Genomic DNA, 20740 nt, shown 5'->3' with positions numbered 1-20740 from the left:
GGTTAATCAGTTTATCTAAGTATTTTATTTCTCTATTATTATAAGATACAATTTAGACTAAATAACTTAATTAATTTCAGTAAAAAAGATTATATAAAAAAAAACATTACATCATATTAAAATGAACTCTGAATTTTTTCTATAATCATACAAAAAATATATATATTCTATTTGAGAATTTATTTTTTTAAATATATATCCATCAAATCATAGAAATATAAAGAAAAAAGAACATTTACAAAATACATATTTTTATCTCTCTCCTAAAAATATTTTAACTTATAAATAAAATAAATTCCAATATTAAAAATAAAATATAAAAATTATCATGTCTCATTACCATTCATATATATATATATATATATATATATATATATATATATATATATATATATATATATATATATAGAATTTGCAAATAAAACATAGAATTTTGAAATTCTTAATAATGTTTTTATTAACTTTTCTAATATTTCAATTTTCTTAATCATTTTTTCTCTTTTTTATTATTCAATGATGATTTGCTCTTGAATTTTATTACTTTTAACATTCATATAACATTTAAAAAAAAACAAGTCGACTGGATCTTCATCCCCTTCACTCATCTGCAAATCAATATTTATATAACCACTAATAAAAAATAATAATAATAAAAAAATATTTGTTATTGCCAAGTAAAACAAATGAAATGAAAAAATAATCTGAATCAATAATGATATTTACTTTGGCCAGTGACGATATTACTTACCTAATGCATTAAGGAAAAAAAATATACTCACGCCAATTCTTAAAAAACCCCCCAAAAGTGACCTAAAACGAAAAAACAGTTGTTTTTTTTTAATATCATACTCACTATTTTATTTCAAGTCAAACAAATTTAGAATATAAAAGAAAATAATATAAAAAATTAAAAATACTTTATCTATTATTATAAGTTACAATTTGAAATAAATAAGTTAATTAATTTCAGTAAAAAAGATTAAAAAAAAAAAAAAAAACATTGTATCATCTTTAAATAAACTCTGAATTTTCTCTATAATCATACAAAAAAAAATTCTATTTGAAAATTTATTTTTTAAAAAAGATATCTATTAAATCACACAAACATAAAGAAAAAGAACATTAAAAAATACATATTTCTCTTTCCTAAAAATATTTTTAATCATAATTAAATTAAATTAGAATAATTAAAAAATAAAAAATAAAATTTATCATGTCTCATTATCGTGATCGACATGCCTCTTGATTGGAGAAAAATGCGTATATCTACATCACCCAGAAACCATCCAACTCACAAAGGATAACCTCATTCTCACATTCATACAAGTATAGTTATATTTATCAAGAGCGATGAAAATAGTGAATTATAATGTAGAAATCATAAGTTAAAAAACTTAATAGACAATTAATAAAACGACAATGAAAATAGACAATTTTCGTTGAAAGTTGAATAATAATAAAATTAACAATGAAAATAGAAAATTTTCATTAAAAGTATCAAAATATTGATAGAATAATAAATAAATAAATGATCACATAATTAAATTAGAACAAAAATTGTTATGTATTCGAAACCTCATAGTTAAATTTGAATTTTTCTCTAAACTTGCAAATTTTGTACAGTGAAATATCAAATCAACCTTTCTATTTTATATATAAAACTCAAAAACTCTAAAGATGGTTATTATTAATTTTAATTTGAAAAGGTGCAACGTTCTCAGCAGAAAGGCAATTAAAGAATCCATTAAGGAAAATTTTGAACTGATGGAAGATATAAAAGACAAGTCGCTTCTTACCCCATATGAAAGAAAACGCTAATGACATAGTTCGAAGCGAACCATCTTCAGCTAATATCATACTAAAAAATAAAATAAAAAAAAGTGAGGCAGGCTTTATTCTGTTAAAAAGATACGTACAGTGTACTGGGAAGGTTATAACTGTAAAAGCACCGGTGGAAGCGGAACTTTTAGGTGCTCGGTTTGGCGAAAATGGGTGTCTGTCATCTATGCAGATTTGACTTTGGGTACTCGATTTTGCGAGGCCCACAAAATCAACTTGTGCCCATTTTGTTCAATCTAACAGATTTTCTACCCATCTTTACTGCTTGTAAAAATTGAGAGTTTATAACGATTATTAACAATTAAAAATGAGCATATATACTAGAAGTATATCTTACTGACTTAAGTTATTTGAGTTAGATTTTCTAATTGTACTAATCCAAGTCTCTACGTGCAAGAAGACTATCCAAAATTACTATAGTTGACTAATAATTAAGCTCATAAACTACCACAGTGGTAAACATTGCCAAATAAAAAGAGGCTAAGATTCACCTTTTTCAGGCAGAAGATTGAACATCACAAAACAGCTCATAATCAGAAGCTCGCGAGTCACCCACCCAAAGTTCGCCAGACAGCCACTCACAGGCGAAAAAAAGAAAGTAGATATATTAGTATAAGGGTTGCTGCCAACATCAAAAACAAGAATCATAATTATGCAAAACTTTGTTCACAAACCAACAACATTCACCAAATGTAAAACTAAAGCTGCCCTTGATTTAAGCATATAAAAGGAAGCGCAGATTCGCCTTTTCAAGCAGAAGATTGAAAATCACAAAAAATCTCAAAATCAGAAGCTCACGAGTCACTCACCCAAAGTTCACCAAACAGCCATTCACACACACAAGAAAGAAAGCAGATATATTGGTACAAGGGCTTTCGCCAACATGAGAAATAAGGATCAAAATTATGCCAAACTTTATTCACAAACCAATGACATTCATCGAATGTAAAACTCAACCCGATCTTGATTCAAATATATAAAAGGAGGCTCAGATTCGCTTTTTTCAAGCAGAAGATTGAACATCACAAAACAGCTCAAAACAAGAAGCTCACGAGTCATCCAACCAAATCGCTTTTTCCAAGCAGAAGATTGAACATCACAAAACAGCTCAAAATCAAAAGCTAACGAGTCATCCAACCAAAGTAAAGTAAAGCCGACCTTGATTTTAGCATATAAAAGGAGGGTCAGATTTGCCTTTTTCAAGCAGAAGATTGAACATTATAAAACAGCTCAAAATCAAGAGCTTACGAGTCACCCACCCAAAGTTCGCCAGACAGCCGCTCACATACGCAAAAAAGAAAGCAGATATATAAGGGTTGCTGCCAACATCGAAAACAAGAATCAAAATTATGCAAAACTTTGTTCACATACCAACAACATTCACCAAATGTAAAACTAAAGCTACCCTTGATTTAAGCATATAAAAGGAGGCGCAGATTCGCCTTTTCAAGCAGAAGATTGAAAATCACAAAAAAGCTCAAAATCAGAAGCTCACGAGTCACTCACCCAAAGTTCGCCAAACAGCCATTCACACACAAGAAAGAAAGCAGATACCAAACTTCATTCACATACCAACAACATTCATCGAATGTAAAACGAAAGCCGACCTTGATTCAAGTATATAAAAGGAGGCTCAGATTCGTTTTTTCAAGCAGAAGATTGAACATCACAAAACAGCTCAAAATCAAAAGTTCACGAGTCATCCAACCAAAGTAAACTAAAGCCGACCTTGATTTAAGCATATAAAAGGAGGCTAAGATTTGCCTTTTTCAAGCAGAAGATTGAACATCAAAAAACAGCTCAAAATCAAAAGCTTATGAGTCACCCATCCAAAGTTCGGCAGACAGCCACTCGCAAACACAAGAAAGAAAGCAAATATATTGGTATAAGGGCTGTTGCCAGCATGAGAAACAAGGATCAAAATTATGCCAAGCTTTGTTCACATACCAACAACATTCACCGAATGCAAAACTAAAGCCGACATTGATTTAAGCACATAAAAAGAGGCTCAGATTCTCCTTTTCAAAGCAGAAGATTGAACATCACAAAATCGTTCAAAATCAAAAGCTCACGAGTCATCCAACCAAAGTAAACTAAAGCCGAACTTGATTTAAGCATATAAAAGGAGGCTCAGATTTGCCTTTTTCAAGCAGAAGATTGAAAAATCAAAATCAAAAGCTTATAAGTCACCCATCCAAAGTTCGGCAGACAGCCACTCGCAAACACAAGAAAGAAAGCAAATATATTGCCAGCATGAGAAACAAGGATCAAAATTATGCCAAGCTTTGTTCACATACCAACAACATTTAACGAATGCAAAACTAAAGCCGACATTGATTTAAGCACATTAAAAGAGGCTTAGATTCTCCTTTTCAAAGCAGAAGATTGAACATCACAAAATCGTTCAAAATCAAAAGCTCACGAGTCATCCAACCAAAGTAAACTAGAGCCGACCTTGATTTAAGCATATAAAAGAAGGCTCAGATTTGCCTTTTTCAAGCAGAAGATTGAACATCATAAAACAGCTCAAAATCAAAAGCTTACGAGTCACCCACCCAAAGTTCAACGGACAGCCACTCAAACACACAAGAAAGAAAGCAAATATATTGGTATAAGGGCTATTGCCAGCATGAGAAACAAGGATCAAAAGTATGCCAAGCTTTGTTCACATACCAACAACATTCACCGAATTTAAAACTAAAGCCGACATTAATTTAGGCATATCATAGGAGCCTCAGATTATCCCTTTTAAAGCAGAAGATTGAATATCAAAAAATAGCTCAAAATCAGAAGTTCACGAGTCACCCACTCAAAGTAAGCAGCAGCCGAACTTGTTTTAAGCATATAAAAGGAGGCTTAGGTTCCCTTTTTCAAGCAGAAGATTGAACATCACAAAAGAGCTCAAAATTAGAAGCTCATGAGTCCCCACTTTGATTTAATCATGTAAAAGGAGTCTCAGATTTGCCTTTTTCAAGCAGAACATTTAATATCACAAAAGAGCTCAAAATCAGAAGCTCACGAGTCTTTTTCATGCAGAAGATTGAATATCACAAAAGAGCTCATGAGTCTTTTTCACGCAGAAGATTGAATATCACAAAAGAGCTCATGAGTCTTTTTCACGCAGAAGATTGAATATCACAAAAGAGCTCAAAATCAGAACCTCACGAGTCATCCACCCGAATTAAACTAAAGCCGATCTTGATTTTAGCATATAAAAGGAGGCTCAGATTTGCCTTTTTCAAGCAGAAGATTGAACATCACAAAACAGCTCAAAATCAGAAGCTCACGAGTCACACACCCAAAGTTTGCCAGACAGCCACTCACACACACAACAAAGAAAGCAAATATACTGGTATAAGGGCTGTTGCCAGCATGAGAAACAAGGATCAAAATTATGCAAAGCTTTGTTCGCATAGCAACAACATTCACCGAATTTAAAACTAAAGCCGACATTAATTTAGGCATATAATAGGAGCCTCAGATTATCCCTTTTAAAGCAGAAGATTGAATATCAAAAAATAGCTCAAAATCAGAAGTTCACGAGTCACCCACTCAAAGTAAGCAGCAGCCGAACTTGTTTTAAGCATATAAAAGGAGGCTTAGGCTCCCTTTTTCAAGCAGAAGATTGAACATCACAAAAGAGCTCAAAATTAGAAGCTCATGAGTCCCCACTTTGATTTAATCATGTAAAAGGAGTCTCAGATTTGCCTTTTTCAAGCAGAACATTTAATATCACAAAAGAGCTCAAAATCAGAAGCTCATGAGTCTTTTTCATGCAGAAGATTGAATATCACAAAAGAGCTCATGAGTCTTTTTCACGCAGAAGATTGAATATCACAAAAGAGCTCAAAATCAGAACCTCACGAGTCATCCACCCGAATTAAACTAAAGCCGATCTTGATTTTAGCATATAAAAGGAGGCTCAGATTTGCCTTTTTCAGGCAGAAGATTGAACATCACAAAACAGCTCAAAATCAGAAGCTCACGAGTCACACACCCAAAGTTTGCCAGACAGCCACTCACACACACAACAAAGAAAGCAAATATACTGGTATAAGGGCTGTTGCCAGCATGAGAAACAAGGATCAAAATTATGCAAAGCTTTGTTCACATAGCAACAACATTCACCGAATTTAAAACTAAAGCCGACATTAATTTAGGCATATAATAGGAGCCTCAGATTATCCCTTTTAAAGCAGAAGATTGAATATCAAAAAACAGCTCAAAATCAGAAGTTCACAAGTCACCCACTAAAAGTAAGCAGCAGCCGAACTTGTTTTAAGCATATAAAAGGAGGCTTAGGTTCCCTTTTTCAAGCAGAAGATTGAACATCACAAAAGAGCTCAAAATTAGAAGCTCATGAGTCCCCACTTTGATTTAATCATGTAAAAGGAGTCTCAGATTTGCCTTTTTCAAGCAGAACATTTAATATCACAAAAGAGCTCAAAATCAGAAGCTCACGAGTCTTTTTCATGCAGAAGATTGAATATCACAAAAGAGCTCATGAGTCTTTTTCACGCAGAAGATTGAATATCACAAAAGAGCTCATGAGTCTTTTTCACGCAGAAGATTGAATATCACAAAAGAGCTCAAAATCAGAACCTCACGAGTCATCCACCCGAATTAAACTAAAGCCGATCTTGATTTTAGCATATAAAAGGAGGCTCAGATTTGCCTTTTTCAAGCAGAAGATTGAACATCACAAAACAGCTCAAAATCAGAAGCTCACGAGTCACACACCCAAAGTTTGCCAGACAGCCACTCACACACACAACAAAGAAAGCAAATATACTGGTATAAGGGCTGTTGCCAGCATGAGAAACAAGGATCAAAATTATGCAAAGCTTTGTTCACATAGCAACAACATTCACCGAATTTAAAACTAAAGCCGACATTAATTTAGGCATATAATAGGAGCCTCAGATTATCCCTTTTAAAGCAGAAGATTGAATATCAAAAAATAGCTCAAAATCATAAGTTCACGAGTCACCCACTCAAAGTAAGCAGCAGCCGAACTTGTTTTAAGCATATAAAAGGAGGCTTAGGTTCCCTTTTTCAAGCAGAAGATTGAACATCACAAAAGAGCTCAAAATTAGAGGCTCATGAGTCCCCACTTTCATTTAATCATGTAAAAGGAGTCTCAGATTTGCCTTTTTCAAGCAGAACATTTAATATCACAAAAGAGCTCAATATCAGAAGCTCATGAGTCTTTTTCATGCAGAAGATTGAATATCACAAAAGAGCTCATGCGTCTTTTTCACGCAGAAGATTGAATATCACAAGAGCTCATGAGTCTTTTTCACGCAGAAGATTGAATATCACAAAAGAGCTCAAAATCAGAACCTCATGAGTCATCCACCCGAATTAAACTAAAGCCGATCTTGATTTTAGCATACAAAAGGAGGCTCAGATTTGCCTTTTTCAAGCAGAAGATTGAACATCACAAAACAGCTCAAAATCAGAAGCTCACGAGTCACACACCCAAAGTTTGCCAGACAGCCACTCACACACACAACAAAGAAAGCAAATATACTGGTATAAGGGCTGTTGCCAGCATGAGAAACAAGGATCAAAATTATGCAAAGCTTTGTTCACATAGCAACAACATTCACCGAATTTAAAACTAAAGCCGACATTAATTTAGGCATATAATAGGAGCCTCAGATTATCCCTTTTAAAGCAGAAGATTGAATATCAAAAAATAGCTCAAAATCAGAAGTTCACGAGTCACCCACTCAAAGTAAGCAGCAGCCGAACTTGTTTTAAGCATATAAAAGGAGGCTTAGGTTCCCTTTTTCAAGCAGAAGATTGAACATCACAAAAGAGCTCAAAATTAGAAGCTCATGAGTCCCCACTTTGATTTAATCATGTAAAAGGAGTCTCAGATTTGCCTTTTTCAAGCAGAACATTTAATATCACAAAAGAGCTCAAAATCAGAAGCTCATGAGTCTTTTTCATGCAGAAGATTGAATATCACAAAAGAGCTCGTGAGTCTTTTTCACGCAGAAGATTGAATATCACAAAAGAGCTCATGAGTCTTTTTCACGCAGAAGATTGAATATCACAAAAGAGCTCAAAATCAGAACCTCACGAGTCATCCACCCGAATTAAACTAAAGCCGATCTTGATTTTAGCATATAAAAGGAGGCTCAGATTTGCCTTTTTCAAGCAGAAGATTGAACATCACAAAACAGCTCAAAATCAGAAGCTCACGAGTCACACACCCAAAGTTTGCCAGACAGCCACTCACACACACAACAAAGAAAGCAAATATACTGGTATAAGGGCTGTTGCCAGCATGAGAAACAAGGATCAAAATTATGCAAAGCTTTGTTCACATAGCAACAACATTCACCGAATTTAAAACTAAAGCCGACATTAATTTAGGCATATAATAGGAGCCTCAGATTATCCCTTTTAAAGCAGAAGATTGAATATCAAAAAACAGCTCAAAATCAGAAGTTCACGAGTCACCCACTCAAAGTAAGCAGCAGCCGAACTTGTTTTAAGCATATAAAAGGAGGCTTAGGTTCCCTCTTTCAAGCAGAAGATTGAACATCACAAAAGAGCTCAAAATTAGAAGCTCATGAGTCCCCACTTTGATTTAATCATGTAAAAGGAGTCTCAGATTTGCCTTTTTCAAGCAGAACATTTAATATCACAAAAGAGCTGAAAATCAGAAGCTCATGAGTCTTTTTCATGCAGAAGATTGAATATCACAAAAGAGCTGATGAGTCTTTTTCACGCAGAAGATTGAATATCACAAAAGAGCTCAGAATCAGAACCTCATGAGTCATCAACCCAAAGTAAACTAAAGCAGACCTTGATTTTAGCATATAAAACGAGGCTCAGATTCGCCTTTTTCAAGCAGAAGATTGAACATCACAAAACAGCTCAAAATTAGAAGCTCACGAGTCACACACCCAAAGTTCGCCAGACAGGCACTCACACACACAAGAAAGAAAGCAAATATATTGGTATAAGGGCTGTTGCTAGCATGAGAAACAAAGATCAAAATCATGCAAATCTTTGTTCAACGACATTCACCGAATGTAAAACTAAAGCCGACATTGATTTAAGCATATAAAAGGGGGCTCAAATTCGCCTTTTTAAAGCAGAAGATTGAACATCACAAACCAGCTAAAAATCAGAAGCTCTCGAGTCACCCAATCAAAGTAAACTAAAGCCGACCTTGATTTAAGCATATAAAAGGAGGCTCAGATTTCCCTTTTTCATGCAGAACATTGAACATCACAAAACAGCTCAAAATTAGAAGCTCACGAGTCACACACCCAAAAGCTCGCCAGACAGCCACTCACACACACATGAAAGAAAGCAAATATATTGGTAGGGACTGTTGCCAGTATGCAAAACACGGATCAAAATTATGCCAAGCTTTGTTCACATACCACAACATTCACCGAATGTAAAACTAAAGCCGACCTTGAATTAAGCATATAAAAGCAGGGTCGGATTCCCCTTTTTCAAGCAGAAGATTGAACATCACAAAAGAGCTCAAAATTAGAAGCTCACGAGTCACCCACCTTGATTTAAGCATGTAAAAGGAGTCTCAGATTTGTCTTTTTCAAGCAGAAGATTAAATATCACAAAAGAGCTCAAAACGAAAAGCTCACGAGTGACCCATCCAAAGTAAACTAAAGCCGACATTGATTTTAGCATATAAAAAGAGGCTCAGATTTGCCTTTCTCAAGCAGAAGATTGAATATCACAAAACGGCTCAAAATTAGAAGCTCACGAGTCACACACCCAAAGTTCGCCAGACAGCCACTCACACACACAAGAAAGAAAGCAAATTTATTGGTATAAGGGCTGTTGCTAGCATGAGAAACAAGGATCAAAATTATGCCAAGCTTTGTTCACATACCAAGAACATTCAACAAATGTAAAGCGAAAGCCGACATTGATTTAAGCATATAAAAGGAGGCTCAGATTCTCCTTTTTAAGGCAGAAGATTGAACATCACAAAACAGCTCAAAATCATCAGGTCACGAGTCACCCACTCAAAGTAAACAAAAACCGACCTTGATTTAAGCGTATAAAAGGAGGCTCAGATTCCCCTTTTTCAAGCAGAAGATTGAACATCACAAAAGAGCTCAAAATCAGAAGCATACGAGTCACACACCAAAGGTTCGCTTAACAGCCACTCACACACACGAGAAAGCAAATATATTGGTATAAGGGTTGTTGCCAACATGATAAACAAGGAAGCAAGATCATATGTGATACTAACAGCATACTTCATGGTACATTGATGATGAACAATAATAACGACAATCCTAACACTTTATTGTGCTTCATGCCAAATTATGTACACACAAGGATCATATGTAATGTATCGTGAGAAACAGCCACTAACACTTTCTTCGCCATAAGTACATACCAGGATCAGCATTCCGCTTTGCTAGTAAACGTAGCTCTCCAGCAGCTGCTCTTTGTTGTTCTGGATTCCCATTTGCCAATTTCGCTAATAAGGCAACAATAGCAATTCGATCACAATCTGAAAAACTGGTTCCAATTTTTTTTGTTCTATAACCTCCTTGTTGTTTAGGCAGCTCAACACCATTGCTTTCACACCACAATGCCATCAAACTCTTCAAAATATAATTAGGTGTTAGAGCAGTATGCAACTGTGTTTGCTGTGTCTTTGGACAAGTCTTGTGTCCTGCATCTAGCCATTTTTGGATGCACGATCTTTCATAGGTCTGCAGAATGAAGACAATTTATGAACAATGGCCACTAAAAATTTACAAAGCAACAAACTATGACACAAGTCGTAACCAAACCTGTCCAGTAGAGACAATCACAGGATCTTTCATTAGTTCTAGAGATCGAAAATCATCTGGGATAACAGGAGATCTGTGCTTAAATGAACTCTTTTCAGCCTCAGAATTATCAGCTTCAGGGTTTCCCATTTCAATGTAGTCCTTCAACTTCATAAGGATGGATGACATCTTTTGTAACCATTCTCCAAGATCACCATTGCTCGAGATAATCATCTCATGGAAAGCAACAGAATCTTTCTTTAGATCAATTATGGTCTTGAGTTCCAACTTTCCAATTTTTATTCAAACCTCTCGTTCTCCTGAGATAAGAAAAACAGAAAATGTAACCCCAATAGACAACTCAAGCAAGTTTGAAGCTTTTAGAACCTTGAACAAAATCTTAATTCACATTTTCGCATGATTTTAAGACGCGTTAGAATTCAAATACCAAACATAGCACTATCCTGTGAACCATACATAGTAAAATTCAATTTAGGAAGTCGTGATCAAAGAAATTCCATATCCATGATGCATTAGAAAAAACATAATTTACTACTCCGAAAATGATTTATGTAGTTATATATATACCGTCCTAAGAACCGAAAATACAAACAGAACAAGCGGAATAGAGAAAGAACCCTATTGAATATCTTAATGCCCCAGGATTTGAATTAAACATGGATAGCAACTTCTAGTACAAAATAAATAACTGATTGCCCTTTAAGGCTCTAAACTAAACAGAGCAGCTCGTAAACAACCGAATCTAAAACAATTCTCCTCTATGGGTGTAATTCAAGCTTTCGATAGTTATTTTCGATATTTAAAATTCTCAATTACTACAAACGCACCATTTCTTGAGAGCAAGGATTGACGCCGGTGAGTTTGCGACGATGCTTTGAAGTTGATCGATCTGACTGTGAAAGAGTTCCTTCTGCGAATCCAAAAACTTCTGAAACGACTCGACGGAGGTCCCAGTCTCTATTTCTTCTAAATTTTCCTTCAACGCCTCCATTGTCGATGTGGAAGATTGGAGTCTTGAAGCTCGGTGTGTGAGAACAGCGCATTAAACAAAAATAGAGTTAGAATTAGGGTTAGGGTTTAGTAATTTGACGGCGGCTGATAGATAGGGGAGAGGGAGATGACGGCTGCGAATTGGGTAGAAATGAAGCGGCGAACTAAAGCCCTAGTTGGCACGTGAGACTATGAAAGAGGTGAAAAGGAAAAACAAAACTACGCGCCTAAACGAGGACATGACTCGTGAGACGGTCGGGCAGGTCGGTGGGCTCGAGTTTGCGGCTAGCTCGCTCATTGTTTAAAATCTTGTTTACGACACAAGACACGTAACAATAAGATATGTCACCGCTAATTTAAAATTTTAATATTAAAAAGAAATAATTTCTTCTTTCAAAATTGTTAGAACTCTTTTCAGAAAAAATACGATGGCATCACTCGGAGCGAATGCCCGGTTAATTATCATAAATTTTATATTTATAAATATAATTTTAAAATTATATTATGATATAGTGAAATTTAATATTTTATAATAAAATTTTATGTATGATACTTTATATTTGTTGATCTCGTACGTAATAATTTAACTTATAGACCACATTATGAATACTATATTAACGTTGTCATATATATCTAATTATATAATAAACCATAATAGCATCAATATAATTTGATCATGCTATTTCGTTTTGTTAAAATATTTGTTATCACATAAATACAAATACATATTTACAGTTGATAATCCATATATGTTCATTTTTGTCTTACTTGGCATAACTTTATTACAATTTTTTTTTTCAGTCTATAATAATTTTAAAATATTTTTAATAATAATAATAATTAATTAAATTATTAATGAAATTAACTTCATCATTGATTTATTATTTAAAATAATCATGAAAGACAATTTATATTCATAATTAGTTAAAAACTAAGTACATCAAATATTATAGACAATAAGAAACTTTTTTTTTCTTACATTTATACTGAGTGATGTGTACATCTAAATATGTAGTAAATGTTAAATTTGGTGTTGTGTTTATTATCTCTGAGCAAGTTACTCATTATAATTTTACAACTCATTATTTTGAGTAAAAATTAATATTTTATCTATTTTATAAAGTTTTTAATGTGAATATATATAAAGTAAAAGTCTTTTAATGTGAATATATTACATATATAATATTTCTCAAATGAAAATAGGCAATTTGTACAAATGAAATTAGAACTAATTTAATAATTTTTTGTATCCTTAAAATTTTAATTTGATTCAATTTAGACAAAAAAATCATAAAAATACAAACTTATATATATATTACAATTCTTGGATTTAAATAAGATATCAAATATTATATTTTATTGATTGAACTAATAAAAGAATAAATAAACATCGTTTGAAAAATAGTATTAGTAGAGCTTTATATATGTTTATAATATTAATCTTTAATTTGCTTGAAAAAATTATTATCGACATTTAATAATTAATATTTGATAGATAATTGTTTATTATAAATGCACATATTGATAGCACTTAATGATTTCCACATTATGAGATAATATTTAAAAAAGTATAAAAATAAATCAAATTAACAGAAAAAGTTAACCATTAATAACTTTAGTACGTCAATTTTATATATTAGAAAATTAACTATTCAAATTATTTATAATTATGCAACACAAAAATTCAATAATTTGGTGAGGTGAATTGGTTGGATTTTCTTCTTATTTTTTATGGGTTGGGAATGGCCTGGAGAAGGGCAGGGGTTGGTCAGAATTTAACCTTATCATTTTCAAAAATATTGAAGTCCAATCTTATAATTAATAATAATTTTTTCGTTTTATCATTTATAATTATTTTATTAAATATGATTGACTTTTAATGTTGTTTTATCATATTAAAATTAGTGTAAAAAAAATTTTATTCGCTTATAATATGAATATATTATTAATCATGTCTTAACATTATATAAATATATATGTAATATAAAAGAAAAATTATAATCATGCTTGATACTATATAATAATAAATTAATAAATATAAATGACGAGTAATACTGAATACTGACAACGTACAACATATGTCAAAAAAAAATACACTGATATATTTAAATGTGAGATTAAGTGTAAAAGTGAAGGCCATTGTCAAGATACCTTTGTCACGACCCGATTCCATGGGCCGGACCGGCACTAGGGCCCAGGTAAGCTTAAGGCCTCCGAGGCCCGTAGTCAGCCTGAAACACTAGAATCTATTATCTCGGTATAAATTTCAACATTCAGCCCATATGATTATGAAAAATAAACCTCAATATTTTATTATTTCTCGGCCCAAGTTTATCTCCTACAGCATTCCATAGTTCGGGCCCAATTTACAATACATCACATTCTAATATGGGCTTACAGGATTAATTTGTTTATGTTAATACACGACTAAATATATGTAAATCTTACAACTGTCACTGATTCTTTGGTATACATAGTTTGGTATACACATAATTACATAGTAAAATAATTATGGAACTAGGAAAAATTTCTCTATTGCCCTGCGCCGAAGAAACATAGCCTAAATCGAATTAAAGAAAAACTTACTTCCTGAAAAATCAAACAAGACATGTGAGTTTTCTAAGGAGTAATAATTATTGCACAACACACGCAGTCACACAAATATGTAAACATTTCAATCTAGTCATCCGACTAGTTATATGCTCACGCAGCCAGTCACACAAATGGCACATACCAGCACTCACACGTAATGTCACCTTCAAGTAATCAAGCAAGTGGTAATTAGTCAGTGGCACCACCTGAAACCCCAACGAGCCGTCCTCACACATGGCTCGCCCTCTCGTACATGTGCACCAGGGAGCCGATCCCCCATACGGCCAACTGGTCTAATCCTCACTGACCAGTCCTCTCATTGTTTTTCCACTCTCTCGTTTCTTTTCCATATCAACAGGAGGCAACCCGGTGGTCTCCATCCAATCTAGATCATCAAGTGCTCACAACAGGAGGCCACCCTGCGGGCTACAATCAAATCTAGATTATCAGGTGCGCAACAACAAGAAGCCATCCTGTAAATCCCCATATAATCTATATCATCAGGTGCACAAGGGGGGCGCCGATCTCCCATTTTCCCGGCCGACGGTCAAGTATCATATCGTATTCAGGATCCATATCACAGACCGTCCTCACAAACCCATGGTGGTCCACTTCATCCCAATTCCACACAAACAAAGCATAGCATTTTCACAACACAATTAATCAAACATTGCAATCAAATGCAGACATATTGATCAGTTGAACATCGTAATGCAATGCACAATTGGACATCCATTATCAAATGCAATTAAATAATTAAATAAATGCTATTAACAATAAACAACAACAATAAAATAAATGATAATAATAAACAATAACAATGAAAATAATTAAATACTTAAATAATTAAATGAATAATAAAGATAATAAATAAATAATTAGAGCACTCCATTTATTATGCATTAGGTTATAAAATTAATCTAAATAAACTTTTTAATTATGTTATTAATTAAAACTAGTTTAAGTTCTAACGAAATTTCGGCAGCACCTCCCTTAAAAATTGGACTATCTACCTGCTCAAATATCGCAATATTATATATATTTATCAATCAATGTACACAGCCCATCCGTCGGGCAATCAACAATTTAAGTCCCATCCTCCTTTCAGTACAAGTATGTCAACGTTCACTAAATAAATCTACAAATTATAATAACCTCCAACATGTTCCAATGATTTTATTAATTGTCCTCTAACTAATTATCAAATAAATGTACACTTTATAAATAAAACTTGCATCGATAAGTTAAATTCTAAACTAGCCACTAAAAATCAATGCTAACCTAAATAAAAATTCAATATATATATGTATATTTCTACGTTAGTATATTTAAAAGGGCACCCGTTACCTGAAATAGCTGCTGCCCACCAAGAGAAATAGCTTCAATTTGACTTAAACTTATATACAGTAAACAAACTAACTCATTTCCCATCAAAATTTAAACTTAACAACAACATATAATTCATATCAAAGCAAAAACTCAAGGGAAAAGCTGAAATGGCCGCTGCCATCCAAAGTTTCTAACTTCTTTCGCCAAAACCTGCTGTAAACTAAATAATTGATTCATATAGGTAAGACTTCAGTTTATAGTTCAATTAAAGCTTCATTTTCCTCCATTTTGGCATACCTCTACCATTTCCATTTTAATTAAAGCAAATCCATGATCAAATTGTTTATCTAGCAAGAATAATATTATCGAGTACTAACTGTCCTTAGCTCAAGTATTGGTAATATAATTGTTGTAAAATTTATGCTATGCTTATACTTAGGAATTTTACTAAATTTATACATTATATTATAGCTAGCAATGTCTCTTAAATTTCTAAGTTAACATGTATAGATAATAGCTAGATTTCTCATTCCTAGACCAAAACTGTTAACCATAATAACCCACTCAACTTCATCAAGAAACTCAAATAATAATTCCTAAGTAGCTATGCTTATATAATTCCTGAGCAAAACACAGGTAGTAGCTAGAAATGTACATTCCTATACCCATATTATTTAATTCATGATACCCCTTAAATAAAATTTGAAGGATCTATAAACATATTATAAATGGTTAGAAATTAATTACCTAGTTAAACAATTAGCGTCGGAAAAATGAATTTTCCGGTTAGGATGACCGGAAACAGCTCCAGCTATCTACATTTGCCCCCTGCCGGAGTTGAGAAAGACAGTAGCCGGTGGAGTCGCCAAAGGTGTTAAAAGGTGTAACCAGCCAGCCCTTGACTGGTTTCGCCGGAAATAGCAAAGAAGATCGGCGAGTCGACTGTCCCGATCGCCTAAGACCGCATCTCGCAGCTCCTTAGTTTGCTGCGCTAGCCGGAACGAGAAGGATAGAGCACGGCGGGAAAGAGAGCTAGAGCTTCACCGTCGACTAGAGAGAGATTGGAGTTGACCGTTTGCACTCGAGTCGCCGGAAAAAATCAGAGAGAGTTGCAATGCAACTTCCCGATCGAACGAATCGCAGGCTTCCTGCGACAGCCGCGCTAGCCTGAGACAACAGAGGTGAGGGAGAAAAAGAACGGCACTGGGAACAGCGGCGGGAGGCGATGGGAACGGCGCTGGCTTCAGGTGACCGGAAAAAGCGAAAGGAAAGCGGGAGGGGTGGAGGTCGGCGCTGCTGGAAGAAGAAGAAAAGAAAATAAAGAAAAGAAAAGAAAGGAGAATTCTAAAGCTTCTAGACCATTTCGGTTCGATTCGAACCGATTTGGTCTAATTCTATGATTTGGCTCAATTTGTTTGGTTTTCGAGTTTTTCGCTTGGTTTTTGAAAAATCGAATTGGTTTACGGATCCAGTTTAGCAATAATAAAATACTAGCTGGTATAATCTCATTGGTTGAAATAAAAAATTTAGTTTTTAAATGAAAATTCTACGAAATTAAATTTTCGGGTCGTTTCAACCTTGCTAATTAAAAACCTTGAAATCATTTTATATACATATATAATTTCAGTAAAAAAGATTAAAAAAAAAACATTATATAAACTCGAATATTCTCTATACCCATAAAATATATATATTCTATTTAAAATTTTATTTTTTAAAAAACATATCTATCAAATCATACAAACATAAAAAAAAACATATTTTTATCTCTCTCCTAAAAATATTTTAAATTATAATTAAAATAAATTCGAATATTTACAATATAAAATATAAAAATTATCATGTCTCATTATCAATCATATATATATTTATTAAAAAAATAAAACATAGAATTTTGAAATTCTTAATAATGTTTTTATTAATTTTTCTAATATTTCACTTTTCTTAAAATTTTTTATTGTTCTCTTTTTTTATTATTCAATGATGATTTGCTCTTCAATTTATGAATTTTAACATTCAATTATAGCATTAAAAAAAAAAAGCCATGACTCAATCTTCAACCCCTTCACTCAACTGCAAATCAATATTTATATAATTACTAATAAACATAATAATAATAAATTATTTTTTACTGCTAAGTAAAAGAAATAAAATGAAAAAATAATATGAATCAATAATGATATTCGTTTTGACTGATGACAATAATACTTACCCAGTACATTAAAGAAAAAAATATATGCATACAAATTCTTGAAACCCTAAAAGTGATCTAAAACAAAAATATAGTTCTTTTTTTTTTTAATATCATAAATACTATTTTCTTTCAAGTCAAACAGATTTAGAATATAAGAAAAAACAATATAAAAAAAATTAAAAATACTTGATCATCAAAATGTCACATATTCCTCGTTAAAGTGATAATAGTTATAAATTAATTCAATTAAAAAAATGAAAAATTATTATTTAAAGTAAAACTCTTATCGCATACTAAGAAAACAAAAATTATCGATTTTAATTCCAAAAACCACCCTTTTTTCACTGAAAATCCCATAATTTAATGAAATTTGGTATTGACGGACCACAAAAAGATTAAAGCCGAGTCAATAAATGAAAATTACAAAAGAAATCATGTTAGAATCCCAATATTAATCAATTAATCAGTTTATCTAAGTATTTTATTTTTCTATTATTATAAATTACAATTTTAAATAAATAAGTTAATTAATTTCGGCAAAAAAGATAAAAAAAAAAAAAACATTACATCATCTTCAAATAAACTTTGAATTTTCTCTATAACCATACAAATATATATATATATATATATATATATATTCTATTTGAAAATTTATTTTTTAAAACATATATCTATCAACTAAAAAAATACATATTTTTATCTCTCTCCTAAAAATATTTGAACTTATAAATAAAATAAATTCCAATATTTTAAAAATAAAATATAAAAATTATCATGTCTCATTATCATTCATATATGTATTTATTAAAAAAATAAAACATAGAATTTTGAAATTCTTAATAATGTTTTTATTAATTTTTCTAAGATTTCACTTTTCTTAATAATTTTTTTTTTCTCTTTTTTATTATTCAATGATGATTTGCTCTTCAATTTTATGAATTTTACCATTCAATTGTAACATTTAAAAAAAAAAAAACAAGTCATCGCTCGATCTTCAACCACTTCACTCAACTACAATCAATATTTATATAACCACTAATAAAAAGTGATCAATTATTTTTTACAGCTAAGTAAAAAAAAAAATGAAATGAAATGAAATGAAAAAATAATCTAAATCACTAATGATATTTACTTTGATTAGTGACAATATTACTTACCAAGTGTATTAAAGAAAAAGTACACACAAATTCTGAAATCCTAGAAAGTGACCTAAAACAAAAATATAGTTCTTTTTCTTCAATATGATAAACACTATTTTCTTTCTAGTGAAACAGATTTAGAATATAGGAGAAAAAAATATCATATTTAGAATAGAATATAGAATATAGAATATAGAATATAGTGTTTAAAACCAAGTTAATAAATGAAAATTACAAAATAAATCATTTTAGAATTCCAATATTGATCAGCTAGTCAGTTTATTTATATATTTATTTCTCTATTATTATAAATTACAATTTAAAATAAATAAGTTAATTAAATTCAATAAAAAAGAAAAAAACATTACATCATCTTCAAATAAACTCTGAATTTTTTCTATAACCATACAAAAAATATATATATTCTATTTGAAAATTTATTTCTAAACATATATGTATCAAATCATACAAACATAAAGAAAAAAGAATAATAAAAAATATATATTTTTATCTCTCCTAAAAATATTTTAAATTATAATTAAAATAAATTTGAATATTTAAAAAATAAAATATAAAAATTATCATGTCTCATTATCATATATCTCTCTCTCTCTCTCTCTCTCTCTCTCTCTCTCTCTCTCTCTCTCTCTCTCTCTCTCTCTCTCTCTCTCTCTCTCTCTCTCTCTCTCTATATATATATATATATATATATATATAAAATAAAACATAAAATTTTGAAATTCTAATAATGTTTTTATTAATTTTTCTAATATTTCACTTTTCTTAATCATTTTTTTCTCTTTTTTATTATTCAATGATGATTTGCTCTTCAATTTTATGAATTTTAACATTCAATTATAACATTTTAAGAAAAAAAAGTCTCACTTCACTCTATTGCAAATCAATATTTATTAACCACCAATAAAAAATGATAAATTATTTTTTACTGCTAGGTAAAAGAAATAAAATAAAAAAAATAATCTGAATCAATAATGATATTCACTTTGGCTAGTGACAATATTGCTTATCCAATGCATTAAAAAATATAGGAGAAAAAATATTAAAAAAATTAAAATTACTTAATCATCAAATTGTCATCTATTTCCTGTTAAAGTGATACTAGTTATAAATTAATTCAATAACAAAAAAATAAAAAATTATTATTTAGAATGAAACTCTTCTCAGAACACAACATATAACATGAAAACAAAAATTATCAATTTTGATTTAAAAAACAACCCCTTTTTCAATTTAAAATCCTATAATTTAATGAAATTTGACGTCGATGAACAAAAAAAAAAAAAAAAAACAAAAAAAAAAAACAAATCAATAAATGAAAATTACAAAACAATCGTGTTAGGATCCCAATATTGATCAGTTAAACAATTTATCCATTATTATAATTTACAATTTAAAATAAATAAGTTAATTAACTTCAGTAAAAAAGATTAAAAAAAAAACTCTGAATTTTCTCTATAACCATACAAAAAAATAATCTATTCTATTTAAAATTTATTTTTTAAAAATATATCTATGAAATCATACAAAAATAGAGAAAAAAGAACATTAAAAAATAAATATTTTCATCTCTTTCCTACAGCTATTTTAAATTATAATTAAAATAAATTTGAATATTTAAAAGATAAAATATAAAAATATCATGTCTCATTATCATTCATATATATTTATTAAAAAAAATAAAATATAGAATTTTGAAATTCTTAATAATATTTTTATTAATTTTTTTAATATTTCACTTTTCTTAATCATTTATTATCTTTTTTATTATTCAATGATGATTTGCTCTTCAATTTTGTGACTTTTAACATTCAATTATAACATTTAAAAAAAAA

General features: G+C 31.0%; 1 protein-coding gene across 1 annotated transcript; it reads right to left on the bottom strand.

Annotated features, from left to right (window-relative positions):
* Positions 1 to 9968: 9968 nt before the first annotated feature.
* LOC119370000 (U-box domain-containing protein 14) lies at positions 9969 to 11898 on the bottom strand. Its single transcript, XM_037637100.2, has 3 exons — positions 11471 to 11898; positions 10644 to 10942; positions 9969 to 10562 (listed from the first exon to the last, which is right to left on the bottom strand). Exons 2-3 carry the CDS (start codon positions 10854 to 10856, stop codon positions 10212 to 10214), a joined length of 564 nt encoding a protein of 187 aa, XP_037493028.2. The 5' UTR covers positions 10857 to 10942; positions 11471 to 11898; the 3' UTR covers positions 9969 to 10211.
* Positions 11899 to 20740: the final 8842 nt, after the last annotated feature.

This window comes from Jatropha curcas, chromosome 10, assembly GCF_041381405.1.
Source record: "Jatropha curcas cultivar XTBG-Jc1 chromosome 10, XTBG_Jcur_1.0, whole genome shotgun sequence".
NCBI classification, from domain to species: domain Eukaryota; kingdom Viridiplantae; phylum Streptophyta; class Magnoliopsida; order Malpighiales; family Euphorbiaceae; genus Jatropha; species Jatropha curcas.
The sequence above is the reverse complement of the archived record's forward strand: the minus strand, read 5'-3'. Positions and strand labels throughout refer to the sequence as shown.